This window comes from Anas acuta, chromosome 1 (assembly GCF_963932015.1).
Source record: "Anas acuta chromosome 1, bAnaAcu1.1, whole genome shotgun sequence".
NCBI classification, from domain to species: domain Eukaryota; kingdom Metazoa; phylum Chordata; class Aves; order Anseriformes; family Anatidae; genus Anas; species Anas acuta.
The window spans coordinates 175,797,998-175,825,430 of NC_088979.1; the positions used below are offsets into that span (position 1 = coordinate 175,797,998).

Genomic DNA, 27,433 nt, shown 5'->3' on the forward strand with positions numbered 1-27,433 from the left:
TGAAGTTCTGATAATTGCATGATTGTAGCTGAAATGTTTAAAGACCTTTTGTGTGATCTGTTAAATTTTTTAAGTACTATCCTATCTGAAGTAAAATTCAATAAATATGAAAATAAGCTGGCTCATTAATCTGCAACTGAAAAGGTGTCATTTTTCTAGTTCTCCTAATTTCTAACACATAAAAGCTTTACTAGACATTCAGAGTATACTTACACTATATATTTATAGTATTAATTGTATAGTATTTATATATTAATTACATATTTTCAAATAAATATGGCAATCAATAGTAACGTTTTACTATACTTGAGAAATGAATGAAGCATTACATTCACATACTGCAATGTAATTGATACACATTTTCATTGAATATTTACTTCAGCAAGATATACAAGGAATGTTTATATAGCAGTCCCAAAAGAGATATTAAAAATAAGTAAAATGTACTTGGTTTAATAATAAACAGAAGCATATTTAAAAAAAAAAACAACTCAGCTTTTTGAAAAAAAAATATATATCATATATGATTAGCTTTTCAGCTACAGAAGTACTGATTCTTCAGTATTAAAAATAATAAGACAATACAAAATATTATGTGTAAATGTATGTTTTTTTTCCATATACAATCAACAATAATAATGAAGGATCTGTTTGGTTACTGATGAAACAAGCTGAATATAAAAGATTAAAATATTTTATTGAAGTTTTTAACAATTTCTTATCCAGAGAAACACAGGTAGAAACATAACAACTCAGTCATTTTACTTCTCCCAGAAAAACTGAACGTTCAAACCTACAACCAATGTGTAATTATTTCCAAACTAAATACTGCACAATGTACTGCTGTTTGAGATTATAACAAAGAACCAAAAAAAACAATTTACTCTTAAGATGACATTTTAACATGAAAATATTGCATGTATTTGCTGATATGGTGTCTGATGTTAAAGCACCCTTGGCTAAGCTTTTATAAGTGAACGTATAACAACTGCAGCTCTTGCTGGCTGAACTTGACTGCAGTGTTCTTCCATTGGAACATTTAGGTCACTCTTGCTCTTTCTGGAGTGGTTTGCGCTCTGGAGGTAGTATTGGCTGCAGCTTCTGCCAGCGCTTTGGAGGCCAGAGGATATGAGTAGCACGGGCATGTAGAAGTCCAAGAGAAACCTGTACCCAAAATATAAACCAGAGAGAATATTAACTATTGCAAATTAAGTGAAATCTGGGAGATATAAAGCATATGAGGATTTGTTACAGTAATGAGAGAATACAAAGCAGAGTACTTTGTATGCATAAAGAATGCCCCATGCACGTAAGGAGAGAAAAACTGCTTCAGTGACAATTTATTATTTTATTGATAAAACATTTTGTGGAACCCAATACAACTTGCTGAAATTCGTTGTTTATAACAAGAACGAACTAGGAATGTTTCTTCAGGTTAAAGAAGCAGCAGCCAGTCAAAACAGTTGAGGTATTTTATAATCGACCAAAAGCTTGTGGTGATTAATTATTTTGGGTATGGCAGATAAAGGTTCAACTATCAATTCTGGATAAGTTCAACAAAACCTGTGTTTCAGCTTTGAGCTACATACATTAACTATAACAGGACGTTAGCTTTTCTCAAGCATGTCATACGTTCCACATGTCTCTGTCTTTCAAGATTCAGTTTTGTCTCCAACCAAAAATAGAAATCACTGTGAATTGTAAATATTTCCCTAGGATTAAAATGTATTTCTGGCAGAATTATTTGAAATATATTTATAAATCAAAGATTTTTGAAGTTCTAGGACTACTTACACTTTACTCACATATTTTGCAAATGTTTTACATCATATTATTTATTAACGTGTTACTTCAATAATTTTCCTTTACTAATGTTTTAATTCAGTAAACTGAAATAAAAGTCTATATTGGAGATGCTTGCAAATAAATCCTTCATAAGTGACATGGTTTAGAACACTGAATGGCTTAGAAGACCTTAAGAAAAATATAAACACGGCTCTTTTCAATTACAGTATGAAATGTTTAGACTAAAACATTTTGAAGATTCTTGAAGAAATGCTTAGATTAACAAATTTTGAGAATAGAAGCATCACATTTTCAGATTGGGATTTTACAGGCTTTGCTGGTCCATACTAATATGGAGTTAATCTCACACAATTTGAAATACCTAAAGGATAGATTTCAACAGCTTAATCTTTAGACTCCTTCTGAAAACCACAATGAGTAATAAGCTTCCCACCGTAAAGTAGACAACAACAATTTTATAAGTGGCATCTAGAAATAATGTATAGGCCTATTTGCCTGTTATGTTATCATTTCTCATAAGAATAAGGAAACATTGGATAACAGTTTCTTAAACAAATTTTAAAGCCAAGAAAAAGGAAATGTTTCTTCAGCGTGCACAATTACATCATGTTTGACTACATTATATGGGATACTGAAGAGAACATACCAGAATAACAAACTGGTTCAGAAAATAATTGTAGAGGCAGATTCCACCACAGATAACTGAACAGTGTGGTCTCTATAATCCAGAATAGGAAACACTGAGAGAAAAAATATGTACTTCCTTTGTCCTTATATACTAATGATCTGATATTGGCTGTTATAGGAGCCAGAAGTTAAAAATACTTCTGATTTGAACCTGTACAATCTTGCTAAAACTCACCATACCAAAAAAAAAAAAATAAAAAAAAATCAGTAAGCAGGTAATTCAGGATTTTATGCAAATGGACACCAAATAGGCCCCTAGGAATATCTTCAACTAATTTTCTTGATTTAATTTCATAGGATTAATGTACATGTATATTCACCGGTCTCTCTCTACTACATAATCAAATCAGTGAAGCTGAAGTGGTCTATATCTAATTCCATATTCTGTAGCTTGATGAAGCAGGTGCTGAATTACTTGAATATAATTTGGTTAGTTAATAACCCACAATATCTAAAAGAATCTGAAGAAACTGAAATCACAGTCCAGCATCGTATTTTACTTGCTTGATCTCTTGCAAGGATCACTTATTTCCCTGATCCATTGCTTCTTTATCCTACACTTAAGCAAAGGACAATATATATCCAGACTGCAAAGTGACAACTCCTTTTTTATAGGATTTAGCTACACTTACTTATATATTTTATTTATATATTTTATTTATTATTGTTTTTATCATATATATTATATATTATATTATATATATATAATATTATTATATATTTTATTTATATTTTTTATGTTTATAGAATTCACAATATCCTTTATCTTAATTATTCCATAAAGTGTTCTGCAAATGTATCACCTAGTAGATTCGTTCTCTGTATACAGCGTGATGGCACACATTACAGGTTGGTGTCAAAATAAAAAACTACAGCAAACCCCACTACTGCATATAAAATATGACAGCATTTGTACTGAGAGAAATATTAAAATACTCTTCTCAAACACAGATACCATCTAATTTTCAAAGCTCTGTGTTTTTCTCAGAGCATTGCTTGTTACTGATATCAGTAGGAGGTCTGTACACAGACTGAGAATATAATAAATGAATCAAACCTTGTTTGAAGCTCAGACTGGGAATAATTTTGCCCAGAGGATTACTTCTACTGACCATCATCTGACTCGAAACTAATAAAGAAATATCCTTCTCATAAACCTGATTTACAGGACAACATGACAAGTGTTAAAAAGTAAAAAATGGGTATTGTAGGGTTATAGAAGTCTTTACTAAATAACAAATGACACAGATGCTATAGGGCTTATTTTATAATAACTTAAAGGCTCACTTTAAAAGCACCTTGCTGTCTGACTTCTGCAAAGAACCTTAATAACTTTTGCCATTGCCTATTATTATTCTATAGTAACCACAGCAGCCATGAATTTCACAGAGGAAGGACAGAATTGTTTGCAGTGAATAACCTGTCCTTGTTAATGGGTTTACCCTCATCAAGGTAAGATGTGGATAGAGGGTGAACAGAAAGGACACACTTTCTGTTGCAACAGTGAAATACTGAAATAATCTATTAAAATAAAGACTGATCACTTCTCTTACAGACATTACTTATTCTTTTTACTTAAGAAAATAAGTTTACCCTCTTTCCACATGAAAACTCTTTGCTAATATCTCTTGGTCATGTCTGTAAATGAAATACATTCCTCAATCTAAATAGTTGATCCTTATTTGTACATTATGAGCTATTAATTATTCTTGCTGTAGCAACAACAGATGTTATTTTGAACTTAATCAATATTATTCTTCCCAACCTGAGCTGTTTAGGCATTAATTTATATATATATATATATATATATATATATATATATATATATATATATATATTTAATATTTGAATATGTAATTGACCGAGAAGTCTTTTTTTGTTGTTGTTGATAGAAATTAAGATAGAAATTTTATCACAAAACAAGTTTTGAATGAATAATACTGTTTTGACACTGTTACTGTGACAAAAGCATATTTCCTCAAAGCCTGCTTGTTGTTACTATGTTAGTTGCATGGAGACTGATTAGTTTTGGCACTGCATTAGAGAAGATAAGCCTAAGCTTGGTAGTGTTACCAGCAGTGATATTTACATCTTTCTTTCTCATTCTGTCATAACAGGTTAGGATAAGAGCACCTCTGTTGGTATACAGTATGTAGTTGGTATACAGGCAAGTATATATTACTTGCCTTGATTCCAAAATACATCATTTTAAAATTCCCAGTGATTTACAGACTGTACTCTCCACCTTTTCTCATCTCTTTGCTATTTGAAATCTTCACTGTCCCTTAGCATGATGCCTTTTCTAATCTCCAGTCACAATGGGACAAGCAGCACTGAGACTGAGAATCCTGTGGAGAAGTAGCATACAGTGGTGCTCACCAAACCTTCTGTGAAATCCAGGTCCTCAGTCCAGATTTCAATAAAGGGAAAAGTCTGGATAAGAATGTGACCTTAACAATGGTATTCTCAGCTTTCTCAGGATATATAAAGTCTACTCAGGTTGTGATAATCACTTTAGGTTAGGAGCATTCTGCACTGTTATCTGTTTGCTTCTTTTCCCCTTGAACCTTTGGTGACTTGGATCTAAATTAAACAGCCAGGATTTTAACAACACTAAACCAGGAAAGTACAGTAGTACTGAATATAACCTGAGAAAGAAATACAGAACCAAAAGAATAGGTATCTACAACCTCTTCTAAATCTAGGCTCCTAAGTAATCATTTTGCTAATTAGAAGTAATAATAAGACCAAAAGACAAAAAGCAGTACAAGAACATTTTGTTCTGCTGTTATTGTAACGCTGTAAGCAAGTATTGCCATTGCTAGTAACAAGCTGCAGATCTTGTACCAGCTCTACAAGAACTTCTTGCTCAGGCTTTGTTAGAGCTATCCTTGCCTGCTTAGAGTTTTATTTAGTTTGCTTATCTGCAACATTTTTTCCAATAATCTGCTGTTATATATTGTTATAGTTTTGCTCACATTGCTTATATTTGCTTGTATTTCCTTATATTTGCATGATCTTTCAGTATAATAGTTTTTTGCTTGTTTGTTTGTATATAGCAAAAAGTAGAAAGAAATATATTTCTATGTAGAAAGAAATATTTATTATCTTCATGCAATAATGTGGATTACATGACTGTAGGCATAGGATAATAAGAAATGGGCACAGGATGACACTGAAGACTGCAAACTTAAATACAACTCAGTAATGATCACTTGAAAAGCACCTGAGGAGGTGGACAAAAAGGTTTTAAGGCTATCAAAGAGTTCAGAAGAACAAGGAGTGTAATAAACATACAATGTATAATAAATACAGATAAAAAAATATTTGCCAAGAAGTGAAGAAACAAGGCAAAATACATGTCAGGAAATGTATTAAATTTGCGCCAAGAAAGTGAGGAAGAAGCAACCATCAACATCACATTCCTCCTGATGAAGAATTCAGGATGCCCACACATCCAGAATTTTTCCCTCTTTTTGAGGAGGACAAGTGCTTCAAAAAAGATAAAATAACAGAAGAGATCTTGGAGTATCTAGATGTGACACAGGAAGATAAGCAAAGAGAATGGGAAGATAATAAAAAAAAAAAAAACAACACAGTAGCAATCCTTAATGTTGGATCAACAGCAGAAATCTTACATTAAGAAATTAACATTAAGAAAACATTAAGAAATCTTTTCTTAAGGTACACTTGAATAAGTACTTAAATATGAATATACTTCCTCTTAAGAAAGAAATACTACTTAAAAATACTATCTTAAAATGATCTTGTTTTACCATGTTTAAGCCTAGAAAAAAAAAAAAAAATGTGTTTTGTCTCCTGGTCCCATTAATAAACGTTTAAATGGTGCAAATCCTTTAAATCTCACTGGAAGAGAACAATAATAGCTACCTAACTAGAAACAGAACTAAATTAAAAGTGCCACATATTATAACCTGTCTACTTGAGAAATTTCTTTAACTACTGGAAAATCACAATTTTTAACACATACGTTATTAGCCTTTGGTTTTGAGGAGTCACATTTGCTTTAGTCTCAGATGCTGTATAGCAGTATTGCACAGGCCTTCCAAAACCCAAGGACAATGACAAACATGCAAACACAAAAATTAACGTTCTCTCAAGCCCAAAAGAGAAAACAATACTGATCACAATTACTGTTTCATATTATGCTTTCTATTTCCTGAAGTACTATATTCTCACTGTGTTTTGTTGTTGTTGTTGTTATTGTTCTTCATATGTACATTAGTAAAGAATCTTTATATACAGCCTTTCACATGCTCAGCATTATGGAACATCAGCTTACTTAAAACAATTTCCTCAGATTTTCTGTTGCATCTGTTGCAACATCATTTAGGATAGGGAAAATTCTCTAGCAGTATTGTTCCATGCAGACTGCATTTTGATGACTGGATACTTGCTTCTCCTCATAGTGGTTCTGAAAGGTGCCCATGCACAGTAGGTGAAAAATCCCCTAATGTGAAGATAGCCAGGGAGATTTAGAGATGACTAGCAAACATACGGATTCTGGAAGACTGGAAATGTCAAATTTTTAAGGAGGTTGAAAACCATCTCCAAAAGGATGAGGTTAATGAGAAAGGAGAGAAAAAAAAGTTCTGGACTACTTCAGCCCCCAAATCTCAAAGAAAACCTCAGGATAGAAATACCTAGGCAACTATGCTGTGTTTCAGCTAAAATACTAACAAAAATATATAGTATGGGATAGGTATCTGTGTCAAATTAGATTGCTTGTCTTTAAGAAAGGTTGTTACACTGGGCTTTGATATTAGATTGTAGGTGTAAAATGGTCTCACAGAGAATTCTCCCAGTAAATTAGGCTCTTCAGAAAATCCATACTTTAATAGAAAGTAAACATGATTGCTATTACACTTCATTTTCTGTACATGGCTGAACTTTGAAACAGCTACTATCAAGTGCAGAAGCAGGAAAAAAAGGCTCAATAAAAATAAAATCTTGTGGATTACAGTAAAATCCCGGAGAAACCACTTCCTCTAGTAGAAGTACTTGGGATAATGAACAATGGCAGAAGAAACAAATATCCTTGACCTCCTTCTTTTTATGTATGTAAGAATCACAGAAAGATGAAAATCAATAAATTAATGTGTAAATAAAACCATACCAAAACAGATTTTCTTTAATTTACATCAGCTTCCTGAAGGTTAGCAAAACAAGATGCTAACTAGTTCATGAATATTAAAAAAAAAATACAGTAATCGATTCCTTTCAGCAAAATACTAGCATCTTCATCATTCTTTCCTCTTGTCCCTGAACAAATCAGACCTAATGGAGCCATACAGATCTAGTGACAAAGAAAAGAATGCAGCCCATTAATTTTGCTAGTAAGTGTTCCATTACGGTTCCATTAGTTTGATAGCTGAAGCAGCAGCTCCAGCTATAGATAAAACATTCCATATGCATTTTTTTTTCACAGAGCTACTGTATAATCAGTAAAGGTCGTTATGAAAGTTATCAAATTCAGAACTATTTATACTGATAGCAAATATATTATAAAAGCACGTGAAAATATATAAATCACATTGTGACAACAATTTCATTTTGAGAAAGTTTTAAATAGTGAAAATTGTGACACAAATATAACACTCAGAAGTAATGCACATGCACTACATGTGCATACAAGCACAGACATAATTGCAAAGATATGAAAGAGAGTAATATGTTTCAAATGCAATGGATGATTCCCAGAATTAATAAAATTTGCCTGTAAGCACAAAATATTTGTCTGAAACTCATCTAACAATTGTGACTGCTCTGATCCAACATGATTTTGCAATTTAAGCTGTTCATATCATAAGAAGTAAGTGCATTGTAATAAAAACTCATCTTGTTGATTGAATTGAAAAAAAAAAAAGTAATTTACTAAATATCAAAATAACTGGGTTATATTCTCTTTTGTTCAATCATGTCTGCACATCTACTTTAAGCCTTAAGTTTCAAAAGAGATCAAGGAAGGAAATGATCACTGAAAATACAATATTTTTCACATATTAGATCTTTCTGCAGTTATTCATGCAGATAGAGACTGGTTTACCTTGAACTTGGATTAACATTTACAAAAATAGTGGAGGTTTAAAGGAATTCATTATCAAGTAGTGTATTTTTAATCAATTTGTGAAGGAATCAGCTGTCAATACCTAATACTACTAAATTAAATATAGTAGTGGGCTGCGTACAAATATTGTGTGAGCTAAGTTCTGTCTCAGTGCATTATCTTGGAATAGTCAAGGATATAAGATTGAAAGGGCACCAGAGCTAATTAATTTCTTTGTGCTTTCCTATTTTTTTCTTCAGTGTTTTCTAAAGTATTTTAAAAAGAGGTTAACATATGAGTGCTACTAGTCTTTTATCTTCAGTAAATATAGCATTCTTAGAAATTATTCTTTCTTGCTTATGATTAACAGAACCATTATGCTAAATAGGTCCACAAAAAGATTTACAAACCAATCTATTATTTATTTTAGATTTCTAGTTACGAAAGTGGTGAAAGAATTTGCTTAGTGCACATTATGATGTGCTTTGCATGCTGCTTATACATAAATATAATTTAATAGTTAAAAGCTTTTTAACATTTCACTGGGTGAAGCACAAAATTCAGAGACTAAATAGGATTGCCACTAAGTCATGTAACTCAACAGAAGAATAACATGTACTAATAGCATTCATTAAAGAGCCCCACATTAAAAAGCAGTAATATATTTGCAATTCAATATTTTAAAGAATTGATAAATTAAGTGGCAGGAAACAATTTTCACAACACATTTATCATCTTCACATAGAAAACATTAGCTATATCCCAAATCTGTTTGTATTAATTATTCAGGAATATATAAAAGTCTTCAATGTAAATTCCTATTCAGCAAGGCATTGTGTCAGTGCCAGCAGAGTTAGAAGAATGTCAGGCTTAGTGACATTATTCAGCTTAGTACACTGATATTGATTATGTGTACTGTCTTTCTTGACTGAATACTTAGGACACTATGCAGAAATGCTGTATGTTACAAATTCAGTTGATTTCCATTTTTGTTCTGTTGTGTGTCATTAATTCAGAGTTTCATTCTAAAGCTTTGGCAAACACAACTCTATGGGATTACAATGGCAGGTGTCACAGATCAGCTCTCAGAGCTCACAAACTACCCATTGATTGCATTCGCATCTCACTATGCCACTTCACTGCAGACCCAATTCATTTTTATGGGTTGGCTCTTGAGCAGGTGAAACCATGCTCTCCACTTCCATTGTCTGTGGTGTGCGCTCTCCATGTCACCACTCTGGCCACAAGATGGACTGTGATGCTCTTAAGTCCTGCTACAAGATTATTTCACTCATGCTCTGCTTCCAGCACACACTCATGGAGGTGTCCCGCAACACCTGCCTCTTAGAAAGCAGGACCTTGTAATGAGTGACTAGCATTGCAAAGCTGAGCAAACAAGCTAACATGAAAGATCAAATTCCACCAAAGTTCTGAAAGTGTGGCCCACACAAAATTAATCTTTTTTTTTTTTTTCCTGTCAGAACACAATAATAGGCTTCAGTTTCTAGATGCACTCAAATTCTTCTTCAAGACAAGTGAACAGAAGAAAAAAATCCTGCACATTAGTTAGCTCTTGCTAACTAATTTGTATTCTACATACTCTTCTCAGAAGCTCAGGAAAGCACCCTGTCTCACTGGTCAGAAATCAGGGCTATTTATAAACCCAGAGAAGTGTCAACACCAAGGGATGTTATGGAAAATATCCCATCCCACTGCTGCCCCAGCTCTGTAAGGGGCAGTGCCAGCCTGGCACCCAGACAGGGCAGCACCAGACCCCAGGTGTCTGGGAAATGGTCATTACCTTAAATTTTACTTGGCAGATACCTGGCAAACAGGGAAGATCATGCTACTATAATTATCAAATGCTGAGGTAAGGAAAAAAAAAAAAAAAAAAAAAGTAAAGAAGGTCAGCAGTAGCAAGAAAAGCTAGTTCAGGGAAGTAGGTGAGAAAATATCTATGAATTAAAAAATAAATAAATAATGGTGCAGCATGTTACAACATTACAACTGTTCCTGGAGAAATGTTCAGAAGTTTTCAGTAATAGCTTGTGTGTTCAGCAAATAGATCTGCCAACATACTCAAAGCTTCTCCATTTTTATCACACATTTCCACAATTTTAATCTGATACAAATGAAGTTGTTGCAATACTGTTAATAAAATCATTTTGACTCTCTCTTACCTTAAAAGACCAATGTTCAATAGAGTATTTCACTTAATTAAATATTTCAAGAAAGATCCTACTGTGAGGCTTGCTTATATTTTCCTCTAAAATGGCATACAGAAGCAGTTTGACTTACACAAAACATGCTGTTGGCAATATAAGCTATGAAAAGCAATGGGGAGTAAATATTCAATGAGCAGCTAGGATATCAAAATGTCATTAAATAGCTTCATGATATGTTATTAAAATTATAAAATACTTTTTAATAGAGGTCTTTGTGTGAGGATGGCTAGAGCTCATCTAAAATGGTAAATTTCATCAAGATAATTGTGCATACGTAATCTCCCTGGGCTGATTTACAAGAAAAAAATAACACAGAAATACTTTATATATACACAAAGATTTCTCCCCCTTATAGCTATAACAAAAGCTATGAATTTAAGTATGTTTAAATACTTCCTCTCTTGTCTTTATCTGATTTATTCTGTATTTTTCTTGAACCTACAGAGAAGAGATTACATGTACTAAAACCAACTTTTACTTTACGTGGAAAAAGCTGTCCCCAAAACATACATTTTTCCCTTAATCAATCTTAATATTACTTAGAATTCCATGTTTTTATGATACTGTGACATCTGTCAAATTCTTGGTATAATTCAGATCATATATCTAACCTTTCACTTTGTAACAGAAGTGATTAAATAATCAACCCTATTAATTATGAATATAATTTCCTCATCCTACATAACTAATCCTCTTCATATTCACCTTTTTTTTTTTTTATTTAGTTCATTCCTGATCAGCTTAAGATAATGGCATAACAGGTTCTACTGAGGAAAAAAGCTTCACACTAAAAAAGTAATCAGAAGTATATTAACATTCATATCCTTATTCAGATGCTGTCGCAGTTCTGTGCAAGCTTGAGTCTACAAAGCTAGATTTCACATCAGATGATTGTTTAATTCTCCACAGAAAATTCCCTCAGTGAGGAAACAGGTTTCATGTGTGGTTATGGAGAAGGAAATTTTATAGAGAAGTGACTATATTGGATCAAACCGCCAGGCCTGGCCCATGTATTGGGGCACGCATGTAGAGCTGACTGATCCTAAGGAGACGCAGGAGACCAGCAGCTGGGGTGATGCAGCTCCCTATCATTATGCAGTTGTCAGAAGAACAAAGAAGACCATGTTTGGGCTTCCTGACCATTACATTAGAGGTCCAGTTCACTGGCCTAAACAATGAGGTCCGTTCTGCCATTTGAGATGTCCCGGGAAACTTCTAATGGCCACGGTGTCTCCACATTGAGGAGGATACAGGATTCCTCCAAGTCCTGTGCTGCTGCTTCTTACTGCACATGAATGTCTCAGATTCACTAGGACATAGGAAAAATACTTTTCTATGGAATGTATTTTTTTCCCCTTCTATTTTCCCCTTGCTCTCTAGTTTTCTTTAACACATCATTAAGTAACAAGACAGAATACCATAAACCAAATAACCGAGGCACAGACTGCGTTCATTCAAAATGAAAAGTTACCTTCCTCTTTAGCCAAACACAGTAACCAGATTTAATCCACTACTTCACCATCAAGAGCTATATTTACCTCAAGAAGACATTAAGACTTGTTCTTAAGCTATACAGCATGAGCAAGAAAGTAATGGAAGACTAATGAATTCAGTTTCCTGCATATTTAATAAAATATTCTCTCATAGTCGTAATCAAGCCATAGTTCAGAAAAGCATGTGCTGAACTTTAAATATTCAAGTAAAACACTTGAGCACATTATTAAAATTAAGTAAAATAAAATAAAATGAATATAATTTCCAGAGAGCTGATGATCCAGATTTATTAACTCTTTAAATTACTCCATTTTTCAGACTATATGCAGCTATTAGGCTACTTTAGCAAAATATAACCACACAGGACTGCCAGGTCATCAGTAAATGAAAAGGATTAACACATTTAGGAGCTGAAAGATCTAAATGTTAAAACAACACCATTAAAAATAATTCATTATATGGAGCTCTTCCACTTCCAGAATAAAAATCAACCAAATTAAAATTCCTTTTAAGTGCTTACCTTTGTTACACAATCTTACTCAAGATATACTGCAAATCCAACATTTATTTTGTACCTCTATGTTTTAGGGGACAGAAATCACATTTTAGGTCAGCAGCAGACCACATATCCATCACCATTGCTATAATGCCTGGAGATCCAAATACTGTCTCTGACATTAGCTGAGGAGACAGCAGTAGTGACATGAAGACAGCAGAATCTGACACATTTTCATCAGTCTACTCTGGAAAAATATAGTCTGTATGTTTACTGAGTTGTTTTTTTCTGCTTCAGGATCTTAACATGCAAAGTAAATTAAAAAAAAAAAAAAAAAGTGATCCATATTTTAAAATAAATATGATTCTGAGGCCATTATGCATAGTTCATCTTCTAGCTTGCCTTACAGTACTGAATTACTGTCAGCTACAGGTAAAGGCTATGGAATGATGGCAGTTGCCATTGCTTTGCAAGGGAGATCTGGCAACCTGTCTGAAGAATCTTTGTTCCCTTACTACTGAACAACTTAAGCAACCCAATCTGAACTTGATGACTATGCATTCTTGTTTCCCAAACAATATTTTGTGTATTTCCTTGTTCAATGAGTCCAATGCTTATTTTAATTGAACAGAAAACAAAACAAAAAGAACTCACACCAAAACCAGCAGAGACATGCTTCCATGCTATACTGTAAATTTCCTGCAGTAATGCAAGTCCCCATGCTGTCTGGAATCATACACAGACAGAGGAGAATCTGAAGCTGCCTTGTCCATCTGGTGGTATGCACCATTAACCCATTTGAAGAGTGAATCAATCTCAAACTGGAAGCTGCCACACCGTATGTTTGTGGCCGTGAGGATGGGATTTTAACCATGAGTCAAATACATATTATATATATATGTATTTGTATATAATATAATGTATTATATACAAATTACAAATCATGATACTCTAAACACATAAAGTAAGAAGATGGAAGTTAGTATCTAATGATAGGGAATAGTGATATAGGGATAATGATAGGTTCCTGTGAAAAGCAAGCAAATGCAGGGCCAGAATCTCAAGAAATTTCGGAAAAAAAATAAAAAGGAAGTTGTAGATAGAACAACAACTTTGGATAGGTGTTAAGAGTTGTTTGAACAACTCATGCCCTCAAATTAGATTTCCTTTCCAGGCCTCAGTAGCAACACAAACTCAGTGAACATTACCTAAAACTGGAAAACATTTCCATTTAGTACTACTGCATTAAGTAAGAGGTTGAGAACTTCAAACTGTGCAAGAAAAATCTTTAACCTCCATTGTAATGGCAGTCTCACACAGCATCTTCTAGGTTCTACAGCAAAGCAGCTCTTTCTGCAATCTCAGAATATTTTTATATCACCTTTCTTCATACTCTCTTCCAGATCTCTGCAGAAAATAATTTAGAACCATTGCATGGCTCTCTAGTACATGTTTGTACAGGGAAGCACTGATCATATCTGGACAGGATCCTGAAGCTTTCCTATGTGTTAAATCCAGCTACAACTCTGCAGAGTTTCTAGATTCACAAAAAGCCATCTCAGCAGTATGATTGCAATGAAAGCAAATTGTTATGGTCATCTTTTGAGTCTCAAAGAATATGGGTTTCTAAGAACTCCTCAAAAAGGAGATGAAACAAATATAAAATCAGTAGAATATATACTGTATATGCTACTATAGCAACTATCCAGATAAGAAAATAATAAAAGTGATTTATTCTTTTATTCTTGGCTGGCCTCAGTTAATTTAAAAAAAAAAAAAAAAAAAAAGCTGAAAAAAGCTTAAACGCTTCTCTAGTTTCAGTTGCTGACTTTAAAATTCAATCAATTTTTTGTTGTGAAGTAAAACTTAGCCGTGCCCAGCCCTTATGACTATGACTTTGCATTTATTTAAATGCAACTGCAAAAAATAATAATAATAATAATTCTACTAGCCTGTACTATGGCATTACCATGAACACTGCTTAGTCACTAATATTCATTTCTGAAAACACTAAACAAAACAGTTAACCTGATAAAAATGCTAGCAGGGTATATGAAAAATATATAGAGAGAAATTGAGACTCTCTCTTAAAAGTCAACATTTTCTCAAAGCTGTGGTAATCAAAAAAAAAAAAAAGTTAAATTACCATTTACTGTCCTTTAGTACATTATATACGTATTCATTAACTTTGGTACAAAATACACACAAAATTTTCCTTTAGTTGACTGTCATAGATTGAAGCTACTAGAAGATATCAAAAACTCTATTATGTCAAAGCATATCTTCTACTAAATTTATCTCTGCTACAATAACAAGGTTGAGCCTATTTGATGATTATCATTTGAGATTTATTACTGAGAACCATGCCAAAATTAATCTCTATTTAATGAGGTTTTTTGAAAGGGGTTTAAAATATCAAAATTTTGAAACATGTTCATTAGAACTATTTGTAAGTAATTTAAAATGATAGGTTATAAGTAAGTTGTGATTGGATCCTAAAGCCATGTCAGAAATAGTGTTCAGATGACAGACTGTCAGATAATTTCGTGCTTGACACATGGGTCCAGTTGATCACTAAATAGTGACATTTTTATTGTTGTCTTGAAAAAAGAAAATTGAATTTTCTCCCCTTGCAAATTTTTTTCCTTCCCTTTCCCTCCTAGATCATGGCACATCAACACCATCCAACTGGAAACTAGAAAATTGTGAATTACTCAATTTGTGTTCCCCAGCTTCTACGTTACCAAACACCACTGTTACAATATGAGAGCCATAAATTGAACAGAAAAGGTAACAAAGATGCTCATGAGGCCTTAATTTTTCTCAATTTGACAGAGACACTAACATGATGAGTTATGGCATTTCTGTGTTAAATCCTTTTTGGATTTGGAGTGTGTCAAATTTTATCAGTCAGGAGTCAACAAGTTTCTCATGACATCTCGCCCATGGGGAAAGCATTGGGTGCAAGTTTTTGTTTTATTTTGCTGTTTTAAGCATATTGTAAGAATTTCTGTAAAGGTTCTGAAAACTCCTCAGCCTTCAAAGTATAGTGTAAAACCTGCATTAGATGTAAAAAAGTATAAAACATATAAAAGAAATATTCAGAAATAAAAAGTGCCCTTTATTTTTCATAAATAATCTACTTGAGCTGAGGAGTGTTTAAAATTATAGTCGCTAACAAAAGTACCAGAATTATTTTTGTTAATAATATGTATTTGTTCATCCACAGGAAGTTAATTAGATGACAATAAAGCAAATGGATATTGAATGTCAAAATGAACAGCAGAGTATCTTTTTCACCAGTGATACGACAGTGATAGAATAAAAATAAAAATAAAAAAATAAAAATAAAAACCTGTATAGTCATTTTTTTCATAACTTTTCGGTTGTGATTATAATTTTTAAGGGTATTTAAGAGCCCATTTACTGACATTGGTGTTTCCTAGAGGAGACAAAACTATCCAGAACCAATAATGTATTGTTCTGTTCTTTCTAAATAATGATACATGACGTATATAAAAAGCCATCCCGAGCTGTGAATTTCTTAATGTCTTAGTTTCAGATGTTATTTGAATTTTGGCTGGAGTCTGGAACTCTTCCTCAAACTGATTAGTAACTTATTTGAAAGATAGTTGCAGTAAATCTGAGAGGACTGTTCCTGTAAGCCAGTGCTGTTCCTCATGTATAAGGACACCTGAATCTGACCCTAAGATTTATTTCATTTTCTTTGTAAAATGGAAGATTAAAACAAACAAAACAAAACACTCACACACATAAAATGAAATGAAACGAAATAATAAAATAAAATAAAATAAAATAAAATAAAATAAAATAAAATAAAATAAAATAAAATAAAATAAAATAAAATAAAATAAAATATGGAAGATTGTAAAATATGCACCTGTTAAACTTCACCTCTTGTATCTTACTGGTTACAACTGTTAATGTATAGAACAGCAAACAGCAAAGCTTAACGGTATTATTACTCTGACATAAGTAGATGTCAGTCTAGTATTGTGCTGCATTTTCCTTTTGATGAGGACTATTATTTCTAATAGGCATAACATGTAACAATACCACAGCTTGTCATAACTTATCTGGGAAACACAAGAGTTTGCAGCAAATTCATGAGATTTATTAATGTCACTAGTATACAGACACTGTTTTTTTATGATACTTACTGAAGTGCTAAAGAAACATACTCTGAGTCACAGGAAAAAAATAAATATATGTATATATATATCAGTGGAATACTAGGTTTTCCAAAAAAAAACCAAACCAAACCAAACCAAACCAAACCAAAACAAAAAAAAAAAAAAACAGCTCAGATATTTTGAGTTCCACAGCAGAAATGTGAATGCTACTAAAGATTCTTTTCAGCATTAAAAAGTGTTGATGACCTGAAGGACTTGTTTAGAGAACTTGTTTGTCTACCAGAACAAAGCCTTACTCAAACAAGGAGGAACACTCATTCCCTCCAAAATGTATAAAACTTCTGTACATTTATGTGAGTAGTGAGCAGCCAATTGCCTCGCAGACATTAGACTCAGACAGCTATTAGAATAAAGTGCAGACTACTGTAAAATTTACAATAAGACTGACACAGAGCTTATTAGATTTAAAGGATGTAATTTCATTTGTTTCAATGGACACTGGTTTTAACCCTATTGGTATGATCCAGTGTCTACTGAAGCACATGGAAAAATAACCACAAAAGAAATCATATGCAGGCCCTATTCCAAGCTCTTTAGATGGATGAAGACAGAAATCCAGAGAAGATTTTTATTACTATTGTCCTTGGCTTATCCTGTAGTATTTTTTCATATTTCAAGATTACATGCTTTTACATAGAAAAAAGTTCATTAGAAATAATCAGAGAACAATTCCAAAAGATTTCTGTGTATACTTGCTACACTCTTGCCTTCTGTAGAGCAACTGGCTACATAAATGTCTTTATGACCTAAAAATTGTTATTTGCATGTTGGAGGGCTAATAAAGGAAATATTTTAGGTGTTTTAATAGCCCCGAGCTAACATAATTTGAGTCGTGAAGACATAAGAAACAGCCTGATTTAAGTTGTTATTTAAATACTCTTTGTTGAAGTTCTCTGATGTCTAAAACAAAAGTGTGAGAGAGCAGTAATCTCTGATAAAAATATCAAGGTTGTTTAGAGAAGTTTAAAATACATATTAAATTCAGGAAATCAAAGCTAGAAAACTGAGTTCAAGAAAATATTTAGGGATCAGACTTAAGGTCAATGAAGGTAAACAATTGCTTGTTTACTAGATCTTCTCTCAGTATACTCTTGAAATACTGTGAGAAAATCAGCAAGTTTGGATTCTCCCACTTAACACAATAGCCTAAATTTAAAAACACATTAAACTCTGTAGACAACCAGTGGAAGGAGAGGACCTCAACAGAGTGATATAAACTCGCAGTAAACAAGTAAGTCTTTCCCATTTCTCTCCATGGACTATAGATGGAGGCTAGGCAACTGTGCTATTAATTTGGGTGTCTCTGTTCAAGGCTTACAATTAGATTAAAAGAATCTGGGCTTTTATATTGCCTTAAAGATTATGTAATGTTCTCCATTAAAATCCATCTGTTCAAAAGGCATTCTCAAAATAAATGGAAAACATTTGACATTAAATTAACTTCCTAAATGACTTAATTCTAAATTTAGAGAGGACAACAGCAAAGCTCCATTTGGACTTCACCAGCCCAAGACCTCTATACAGTACTTGATACTGCTTTTCCTCCCCGCTTCATGAATAAATACAGGGGAGGGGAAAGGGATGGAGAGAGAAATGTTGTTTGTCTGTTTTCCTCAGAAAACTATGGCAGAAATCCTTCTTTTTATACTAAAGGAGAGCAGTAAGAATTGCAAGCGGATTACTGTACATAGGTTACAGTGTTTGAAATCTTAGTGACCTTGAGTAGAATCAGTTCCGAAGTGCAATTTGTTAAATACCATTATATTACATGACAGCTATGGGAGTGAGGGACTATGAGAATAGTAAAGTCAAAGTCCCTTGGGGTAGTCAGATAAAATGTAGCAGAACCTGTCTAAATAGCACATTTGTTATATCTAGTTTTGTTGCTTTAAAATCCTTCACTCAGGAAGCTGCTATGCTCAGTGGCAGAAATCACCTCATCTCAGCTATCACAAAGACATTGTTGTATACTGCCACTGTTCTAACCATGACTATATATTGTCATCCGTCCCCCCCCCAAAAAAAAAAAAAAAAAATCACTGATGCAAAGCTGGGTTAAAATACTCATTTTAGAAGTAAAACATAAATTAAAAACAAAGACTTCTTGGCTACTATGAAATTACCCAAAACTGTCTTTTTATTAAATAAATAAATAAATAAATAAAAAGTTTATTTAAGCTCAAGTCCTAGGTTTTCTTTTTTAGATTCCACTTTCTGTGAAGTAGATATGACATGTTTTCTCTATGGTACCACATCTGAAATGAGTTAGTCACTTTATACTACCCACAGTCAAAAGAACTTCATCTAAAAGTACTTTAAGATTGGATCTATTGTGTGAAGCCTGAGCAATCTGCAGCCAGTGAAGAATAAAAATATATTGAGGATTCACTGCAAGACATGCAACCATGAGATGCAGAAATAATTGCTGGAAAATATCAGAAGCTGGTGTGCTATGGAAAGTTTGGGCTTCATCTAGTTTTAGACAGTTCTATGTGTCCTGCTAATTTTATGTGTCAGGTTATGTATATAGTATTATTCTATCATAAACAAACAAACAAAAAAAGCTTTTTTTTTTTTAATCAAAGGCATGTTTGTCAGTTTCCTGGTCCCTTACTTTCAATACAATTATTTCTCCAATGGTGCCTAGTTTTACTAACAGTTAACTAACACATAATAATTTTGGTCATTTATGATTATAACTTTTGTATATGGTTACATTAAACTAACATGACTCTAAGTTTCATTTTTCACAGTATTTGTTAAGCTTAAGTGAACTATATGGTTCTGGTTTCAGTTTGAAAAAGGAAAGAAAAGGAAAAACTGAGAGAAACGAAGTGGTTATATTTAAAGATTTATGCTGGAACTCTGTTTCTGCAGGTAGTGCATGAATATTTTCTCTGAAATGAAGTGTCCTTGATATACTCTTCTTGTGCTTTATACTGTTCCATGAATTATAGAAGAATCTACACTGGCTGTGTATGTTATTTTGGAAGAGTCACCACTCTCCTTAGACTGGAGTAAGGAAAACTGAGTCATCCAATCAGCAGTCTTGGTAGCACCACAGACTTGCCCAAAGGAAAAACTAAAGTTCAACTAGAAAATTGTCTCCAGAAATAAGCCTTGAGAAAGAAATATTAAGTCAGGTTAAAAGCACATGGACACTGTTTCTAGGAGGAAACAACGATTAAGCAGACTGTTAACTGTGTATGGCTATTTGGAATGAGAAGCCATGATACAGTACCTAGAACAGTGTAGCCTTTCCGTCTGCAGATGAAAGAAAAGTGTGCATAGCACGTACTAAAAGTAGATGCAGATTTATTATTTTTTTATTAAGTCATGAACATACCCTAAAATTCACACAAAACTCATCTGTCAGGTCACAAACCTTGATATTTACTGAATTTGTAGCATTTTTAGAAGAGCAGTAAGAGCCAAGACATTAAAGACTGTAGAAAGGCTGGCACTATGCAGCAGGTCCATTGCAGATCCTGAGAGTTTTTCAGCTGGGGAAGCCTCAGCTTTTTCAAATATTACACTGCAGAGCAAGACAGCTATCACATTTTATGCATCAGGGAGTTCTCTGTCTAAAAGTGCTACCTATCTTGTCAAGAAGACACTAATTTTAGAATAATTTGGAAATACTGTTATATCTGGAAATTAGATTGCGCATCATATTTCACAAATACCAAAAAACAAGTAGAAGTCACTGAGAACACTGAACACTGTTTCTCTCCCTGCTTAGCATTACTTTTGCTGCAGGAAGCATGCAATCCACAGTTGTTTGTTGTCCTGGACCTTGTTTTTTTGTTTGTTTGTTTTTGTTTTCTTTTTTTTTTTTTTTCTTTTTTAAATACACTGTAATAATAAATCCATAAAGACTGACTTCTTAGAGTTAACCTGGGTGGCATCTCTAGACTTAACAGACCTCATCCAAACAAATCCCAAATTCTGTCATTTCCTGTCAGACCTTTCCTCCATGTCACCTACTTTCATCTTGTCCCTCTTGGTATGTTCATTGGGAACACAGCTTTGATCTTATACAGAGGAAAAGGTAAAACAAATTCAGTAATGCATGAATCATTGCATCCATCACAAAACACAACTGGATATTTTCTGCTGTTCAGGAAAAAATGTGATTAAATACATTTAGTATGATTTAGTCATCATTTCTCTAAGTACAATCTTGGAAATTTTTGTGTCTCTGGATTAAGCAAACATTCAGTTTCACCAGACTTCTGAATGTCCCCAGAGACCTTAATAAAATCATCATTTCTAGTAAACAAAATACAAAGTTTGAACAACCCAATTTCTTAAGGATTGAAATAAATAAATAGATAGATAGTTTCTCTTTTTATCTGATTTATTGTTTTTATCTAAAAAACAACTTTAAATTTTAAAATAAAGCACTGTTTTAGTGCCAGATTCAGAATCAACACTTTTACAGTAAGGTGATGAAAAGGTCTATGAAGGTAAAAGAGATTCCATAACAAATGTTTACTTACAAACATTTAGAATATTATATCTCACCTAAATATACCTACAAGTAAGAAATCGTAGCTATTACATTAGATAAGTCACAAAGTACTTATTTTCTTTTTAAATTACCATTCAAAGTTAAAAGCTGTTTGTGGTGGATGAAAAACTCGACATGAGCCAGCACTGTGCTTGCAGCCCAGAAGGCCAGCTGCATCCTGGGCTGCATCAACAGGCCAGCAAGTCAAGGGGGGTGATTGTCCCTCATTACTCTGCCCTCGTGAGGCCTCACTTGGAGTACTGTGTCTAGGTCTGGGGCGCCCACGACTCAAAGGATGTGGAGCTGTTAGACCAGGTCCAGAGGAGGGCCACAAAGATGGTTAGAAGCTGGAGCACTGTGAAGAAAGGCTGAGAGAGCTGGGGATGTTCAGTTTACAGAAGAGAAAGCTCCAGGGTGACCTCAGTACTTATAGGGGACTTATAAAAGATGGATAGTAACTCTGCTCAATCAGATCATGACAAGACAAGGGGGAATGATTTAAACTAAAAGAGGGGAGACTTAGATGAGAGGTAAGGAGGAAACTTTTCACTCAGAACGTGGTGAGGCACTGGAACAGGTTGCCCAGAGAAGCTGGGGATACTCCATCCCTGGAACAAGGGATGATCTTGAACATCCCTGTTCAAGCCTAGGTTGGATGAGGCCCTGGGAAACCTGATCTAGTGGGTGGCATCCCTGCCCATGGCAGGAGGGTTGGAACTAGATGATCTCTGAGGTCCATTCCAACCCAAGATTCTGTGATTCTACAATTCCTTTTTCCTAATCTACCAGAGAGAATCCTCTTGCCTAAGCAAAGCTACTTTACATAGCAATGTAATCATGAAATCATGACACCAGAATTGCTAGTTTATACATCGACTGCTGTATGAGTCATCATCTGACTACTGATGAGTCCAAATGCAATAAACTTAATATGGTCTGATCAAAGTTTAATACATGTTTCTGAATTATTTTTATAGAAACTGCATAAAAAGTATTCAAGATAAATTTCCAGAATATCTGCAAATACTAATAAAATGCTATAGCAAACCAACCAATCAAACAAACAAATGTAAAACAACCTTTAAAGCCATATGCTAGGTCCAGCACATCCAGCAGTCCCTATTTTCACATTTAGATGTGAGGGGTCCAATTAAACCTGGTGGTCAGGGAGTGACTTTTGCAACCATGTGGCCAGGACGGAATCATATGGCTAACAAGTAACAGCAGCTAATTGTCAATGCAGGAGTTAATTAGCTATCTTGGGATATTTTACAGACAGGAACAATTCAGTATAAATCAATCAGATAATCGAAAACAGGAAAACAATGAGAAACTGATACTGTCCCCTTGTAGTGGCCTGTGGTCTTAAAGTTTCTAGTCTTTAGTGCAGAGAACATCTTTTTCTTTGCCTGAAAAAGACAAACAAAGACAAACAAGACAAAAAAAGACAAACAAGAGCTAGGGAAAAGAAAAAAAAAAAGAGAGAGAGAGAGAGCACCACGATATAAAGAGAATACAGCAATATATGAAAGACGATTATTCTCAAGTAACAGTATACAATCGTGTGCCTTTGACAACTCAAATCATTTTGAACAATGCGTAATTTACAGCCATGACAGGGCAAGCACTTTCCTTCCTTCATTTATTTGTTTCATTCCCTGCAGGATGAAGTGAATAAATAAAATTACTTCTAAAAAGCCATTTTCTGTTGTTATCATTTATGCCTCAAGGAAAAGAATGTTAAAATCCATCTGCTTATAAGCAAACCCACTTTCCTGTTCAATTTGGAAATAAATTCTGTATATTCTGAAAAGCAGGATCAATTCAAAAGCATAAAACAAAATAAAAATTAAAAGTTACACAAAAGTGTAAACAATTAACAAGATGTATACAATTAAGATTATATAAAGTCAATCAGCAGAATCCAAATGTAGAACTATTTCCATTGTGACTCATATTAATTACCCAAGTTGAATATTTGGTATTTTACTCTAGCATCATCACAACAAAGCATAAGGAGTGCGAACTGGCACAACAATCTAAATCCAATTAAACATTCAGGAATATAATTTCATATTTTGACAAAAATAAATACAGGAGAGAATATGTGTGTTGGAACTAACTCTAGGCACTAATTAGTTTGTCTTGACTGCCTTTACTCTTAATGGAGGCAGAGCACTCAGACCCTAAATCACTGTCTACAGAATCCCTTTATCAATCTCTTTTTCCACAGATTATAGATGCATCCTAAAGACATTATCCTAAAGTTAGCCTTTGGATCAATGACTTTTTTAGCCAGTTTTCCAGACACTTGATTATAGTGAGAGGTCCAGGCATTCCTATACGTTTCTATTCCTATATTCCTGATGTTTTCTATATTCTTATACGTTTCTATTCCTATACGTATAGAAAAGATAACACTGTATAGTATTGAAAAACAAAACAAAATAAAACAAAACAAAACATATTATTCCTAAACATTAGCTGGCTGTGGTCATATGGGACTAGATATTCAGTAAAATTGGACCTGCTGGTTTGGGGATAAATAATATTACTGCTTGGTGAATGCAGGTATTCCGGAAATCAATTGTTGATCTCCATCTACGTATGCTTACATTCCCACAGACCCTCTGTGCAAGTTGTGTTACATTCAGTAGCCCTTCTCTGTCATGTGTCTGTGTCATCAAAAGTAAGTATTCTTCACCTACTTTCCTATATTGAGCGATTAAAATTTACTGCGTGCAGGCCAATTGTTGAAAATCATTCAGAAGATAAGTGTGCAGAAACCATACATGATCCTCATACAGAGCAGTAGATGAATCTGAAGTATTTGTTATTTTCCTTCTGTGTTCTTCTTGGGATCCTGTTTATTTATCAGTGTAGTTAAAAGTGCTGGTAAATTCATAAACCCAAAAATGATTTGGGGATGCAGTAATTTTAGCTGCCGCCTCTCCCTACACTTCTCACAACTGTTGCAATTCATTGATGATTCTGCCATCTGTCTCAAAAGCTGAAATGCTTGGTTTAAATATATAAAAGCTAGCCAGGCAACTCCATTATTAAATGCAAAGATACTGCTAGCACTGTAAACATGGGCTCAACACTTCCCACCACCTTTGCAGTTCTACCTAACGTAACAATTTTGGCACTCAGCACCAGAATGGTTTAATCTAATCTGCACTGCATGACAGAGCAGTTACTGCAAAACACCTCCTGGATTATGCTAAGGTTCCTTCCAAGAGAACTGCCCTATGGATTGGTACATCCAATTGTGACACTTCGAAGGAAATATTGGAATTAAATGATCAATTGCTATACATATCATTGCTGATTAATCTCTGTCTGACATAAAATATATTCTGTATGTGCAAACCCCTTTGCTGCTGTTTTGTTAACAGAGTCCTGTAAGTCTACAGCTTAAATGAACCCTTAACATTACGTTCTTATTCTTATATGGTGCAGACAAGATTTACTCAGTGGAAAATTTGACAGCCAACCTATATACTGAATTTCTTTGCTTTTGGATACTTCGAATAAAGTCCATTTATTCATCTTTTTTTTTTTTCCTTTTTGATGGCTTAACACACTATTTCATCCTGCTATAATGTTTTTATGTCCTAAAATTTGTTTCCAATTCCTTTTGTTCGGTTAATCATAGATATTAGGGAATAATCATATTTGTATTTGGTTATATTAGTGCATTTTACTGCATTATGGGCTCTGTGTTATGTGATGTATAAAATTCTTCTCTATTACCTAAAACATTATCATCCCACTTTCAGTCAGGTATGTATAATCAGAAAGAAATCAAAGGACCCTTCTAAACTGCAAGATCCTTAAAGTGTTATTTCTCTTAACAACTCTGTTTTGTAAGAATTTTCAGTGTAACAATGGGTATTAAAGCATGCATTATTTTTATATATCATATTACTTAATGATGGGCAGCAGTGATATAGTGTGTCAAAAAAGGGGGCATAATACTGTGTGGAAAATATCTGTAGCATTTTTAGTGATCTTGTTCTAGCAGCACAGAAATGCAATCTAAACTTCTACATCAAAACTTGACAAAAATACATTCAATTCAATTTTAGAGTAAATTGTTTCTGGAATAAGATTATCTGTCACATAAATGTTCAGCTCAGAAACATTTCTTGATATCCAAATTTCATTTTTTAACAAACAGTCATTCTGAGTAAGTTTGGCAGGCTTTTAATTACAGAATATATGCCTCTAAAATAAAAGTTTTCAGTATTTAAACTTTGCAGGGACCACTTCATTTAAGACTCTGAGGGTGATATCAAATCTGAAATGACAGTTATGATTTTCAGGCATATTTCCCTCTATAACACATACATTCTTCACACTTCAAAAAAATGAAGGCACAGTTACAGCTGCTGCCTACTGATCTGTGTGCATTGAGCAGCACATCAACATATTCAGCTTATCAGAACCGTTTGCAAGAGCATGTTTGTCAAGCAAAACTATCTCAGAGCATTAGGGAACTGACGTCTCAGTTGGATTACTTCACTAACTCTTCTATAATAGTGTAGAAGAGTTATTTTAAGTGAGACTAAGCAAACAAAACCAAAAAATTCTCACAGACTGTTAAGCAACTCAGAAACCTCAACACTGAAACCTGAAATCATTTCAGGCTTGAGGTTCAACATGCAAATAAAATCTAGAGCTAGTCAGAACACAGACAGCAGAAAGAAAATTATAAGTTTTGATCCTGACCTGTTTCCAAAATACAGGTAATATCTTAAACTAAAAATTGGTATTTTAATGCAGACTAAATACTATAAATTACAATATATTTCTATAGTTTTTTTCAGTGATTCGTTATGAACTTCATTAGACAATATTATGCTTTACTTTGTAGGAGTAGAAATTGACATAATGGGGCTCTCCTGAGCTTTAAGCCAATATGTTTAATATGTTTTAGCTGATTGTCACATAGAGACCAGATCTGATCATTTGTCACACTATCTTGGCTCCAGACAAAATTCTCTACCTCACATGTGACTTTCAGTTTGAGAGCAGCTGGAGAACAAACACAGTATAGCAATGATCCTTCGATAGGTCAATATTTTAGACTTCTCATGCCTGAACTTAAAATCCAGTACTCTAAAGGCTCTGCTTGTCTAAGAAAAAGGCACCTGTGGGGGTCATCTGGTCCAACCCTCCTGCCTTAGCAGGGACACCTCAAGCAGGTTACCTAGGACCATGTCCAGATGTCTTTTGAAGACCAAAAGAAGGAGACTCCACAACCTGTGTCAGTGCTCCTTCACCTGCACAGTAAAGAAGTGCTTCCTCATGTTCAGAGGGAACCTCCCATGTTCCAGTTTGTGCCCATTGCCTCTTGTCCTGGCACTATGCACCACTGAAAATAGTATGGCTCCCTCTTCATAGCATCCTTCCTTCAGTTATTTATACACATTGATAAGATCAGGGGAAACCCTGATCTGAACAGTCCCAATTGCTTGGAAATATCATATAAATATATAAGCATGGGCAAAACCTAATAAATGGTAATTTCACTTCTTACTCTGCAACATAAAAGAACATAGACCATTCTCATGGTCTACACACGAAGAGAATGTGACATATCTGTGAGATTTTTTAAATTAGGCTCATCTATCTCTTCCTTACTAAGCTCTTGCTAACAGTCCTCTTCAAATTCAATACTCAAGCAAGATTAAGAGACCTTGAAGAAACAAGACGAAACAGCCAGGAAAAAAAAAAAAAAAAAAAAAAAAAAAAAAAAGATTACTGGAACTAGAGAATCTAATATTTAAGATTATATGATAATAAAATCAGTAGTACACTGAGAAAACATTTATAACATTAAAATGCATTACAAATATATATATGCTTTTATATAAATATGTATAATTAATATATAGTCAAATCCTTTATCATAGAGCAAACCAG

At 33.8% G+C, this 27,433-nt stretch overlaps 1 protein-coding gene across 5 annotated transcripts in view; it reads right to left on the reverse strand.

Moving 5' to 3' along the window:
- Nucleotides 1–678: 678 nt before the first annotated feature.
- The window catches only part of IMMP2L (inner mitochondrial membrane peptidase subunit 2), a 474,976-nt gene continuing 448,221 nt past the window's right edge, over nt 679–27,433 (reverse strand). For all 5 annotated transcript variants that reach the window (XM_068669474.1, XM_068669478.1, XM_068669477.1 and 2 more), the window contains one exon: nt 679–1,164. In XM_068669474.1, coding sequence (XP_068525575.1) covers nt 1,045–1,164 — 120 coding nt within the window. In that variant the 3' untranslated portion in view covers nt 679–1,044. The remainder of the gene's footprint in view (nt 1,165–27,433) is intronic.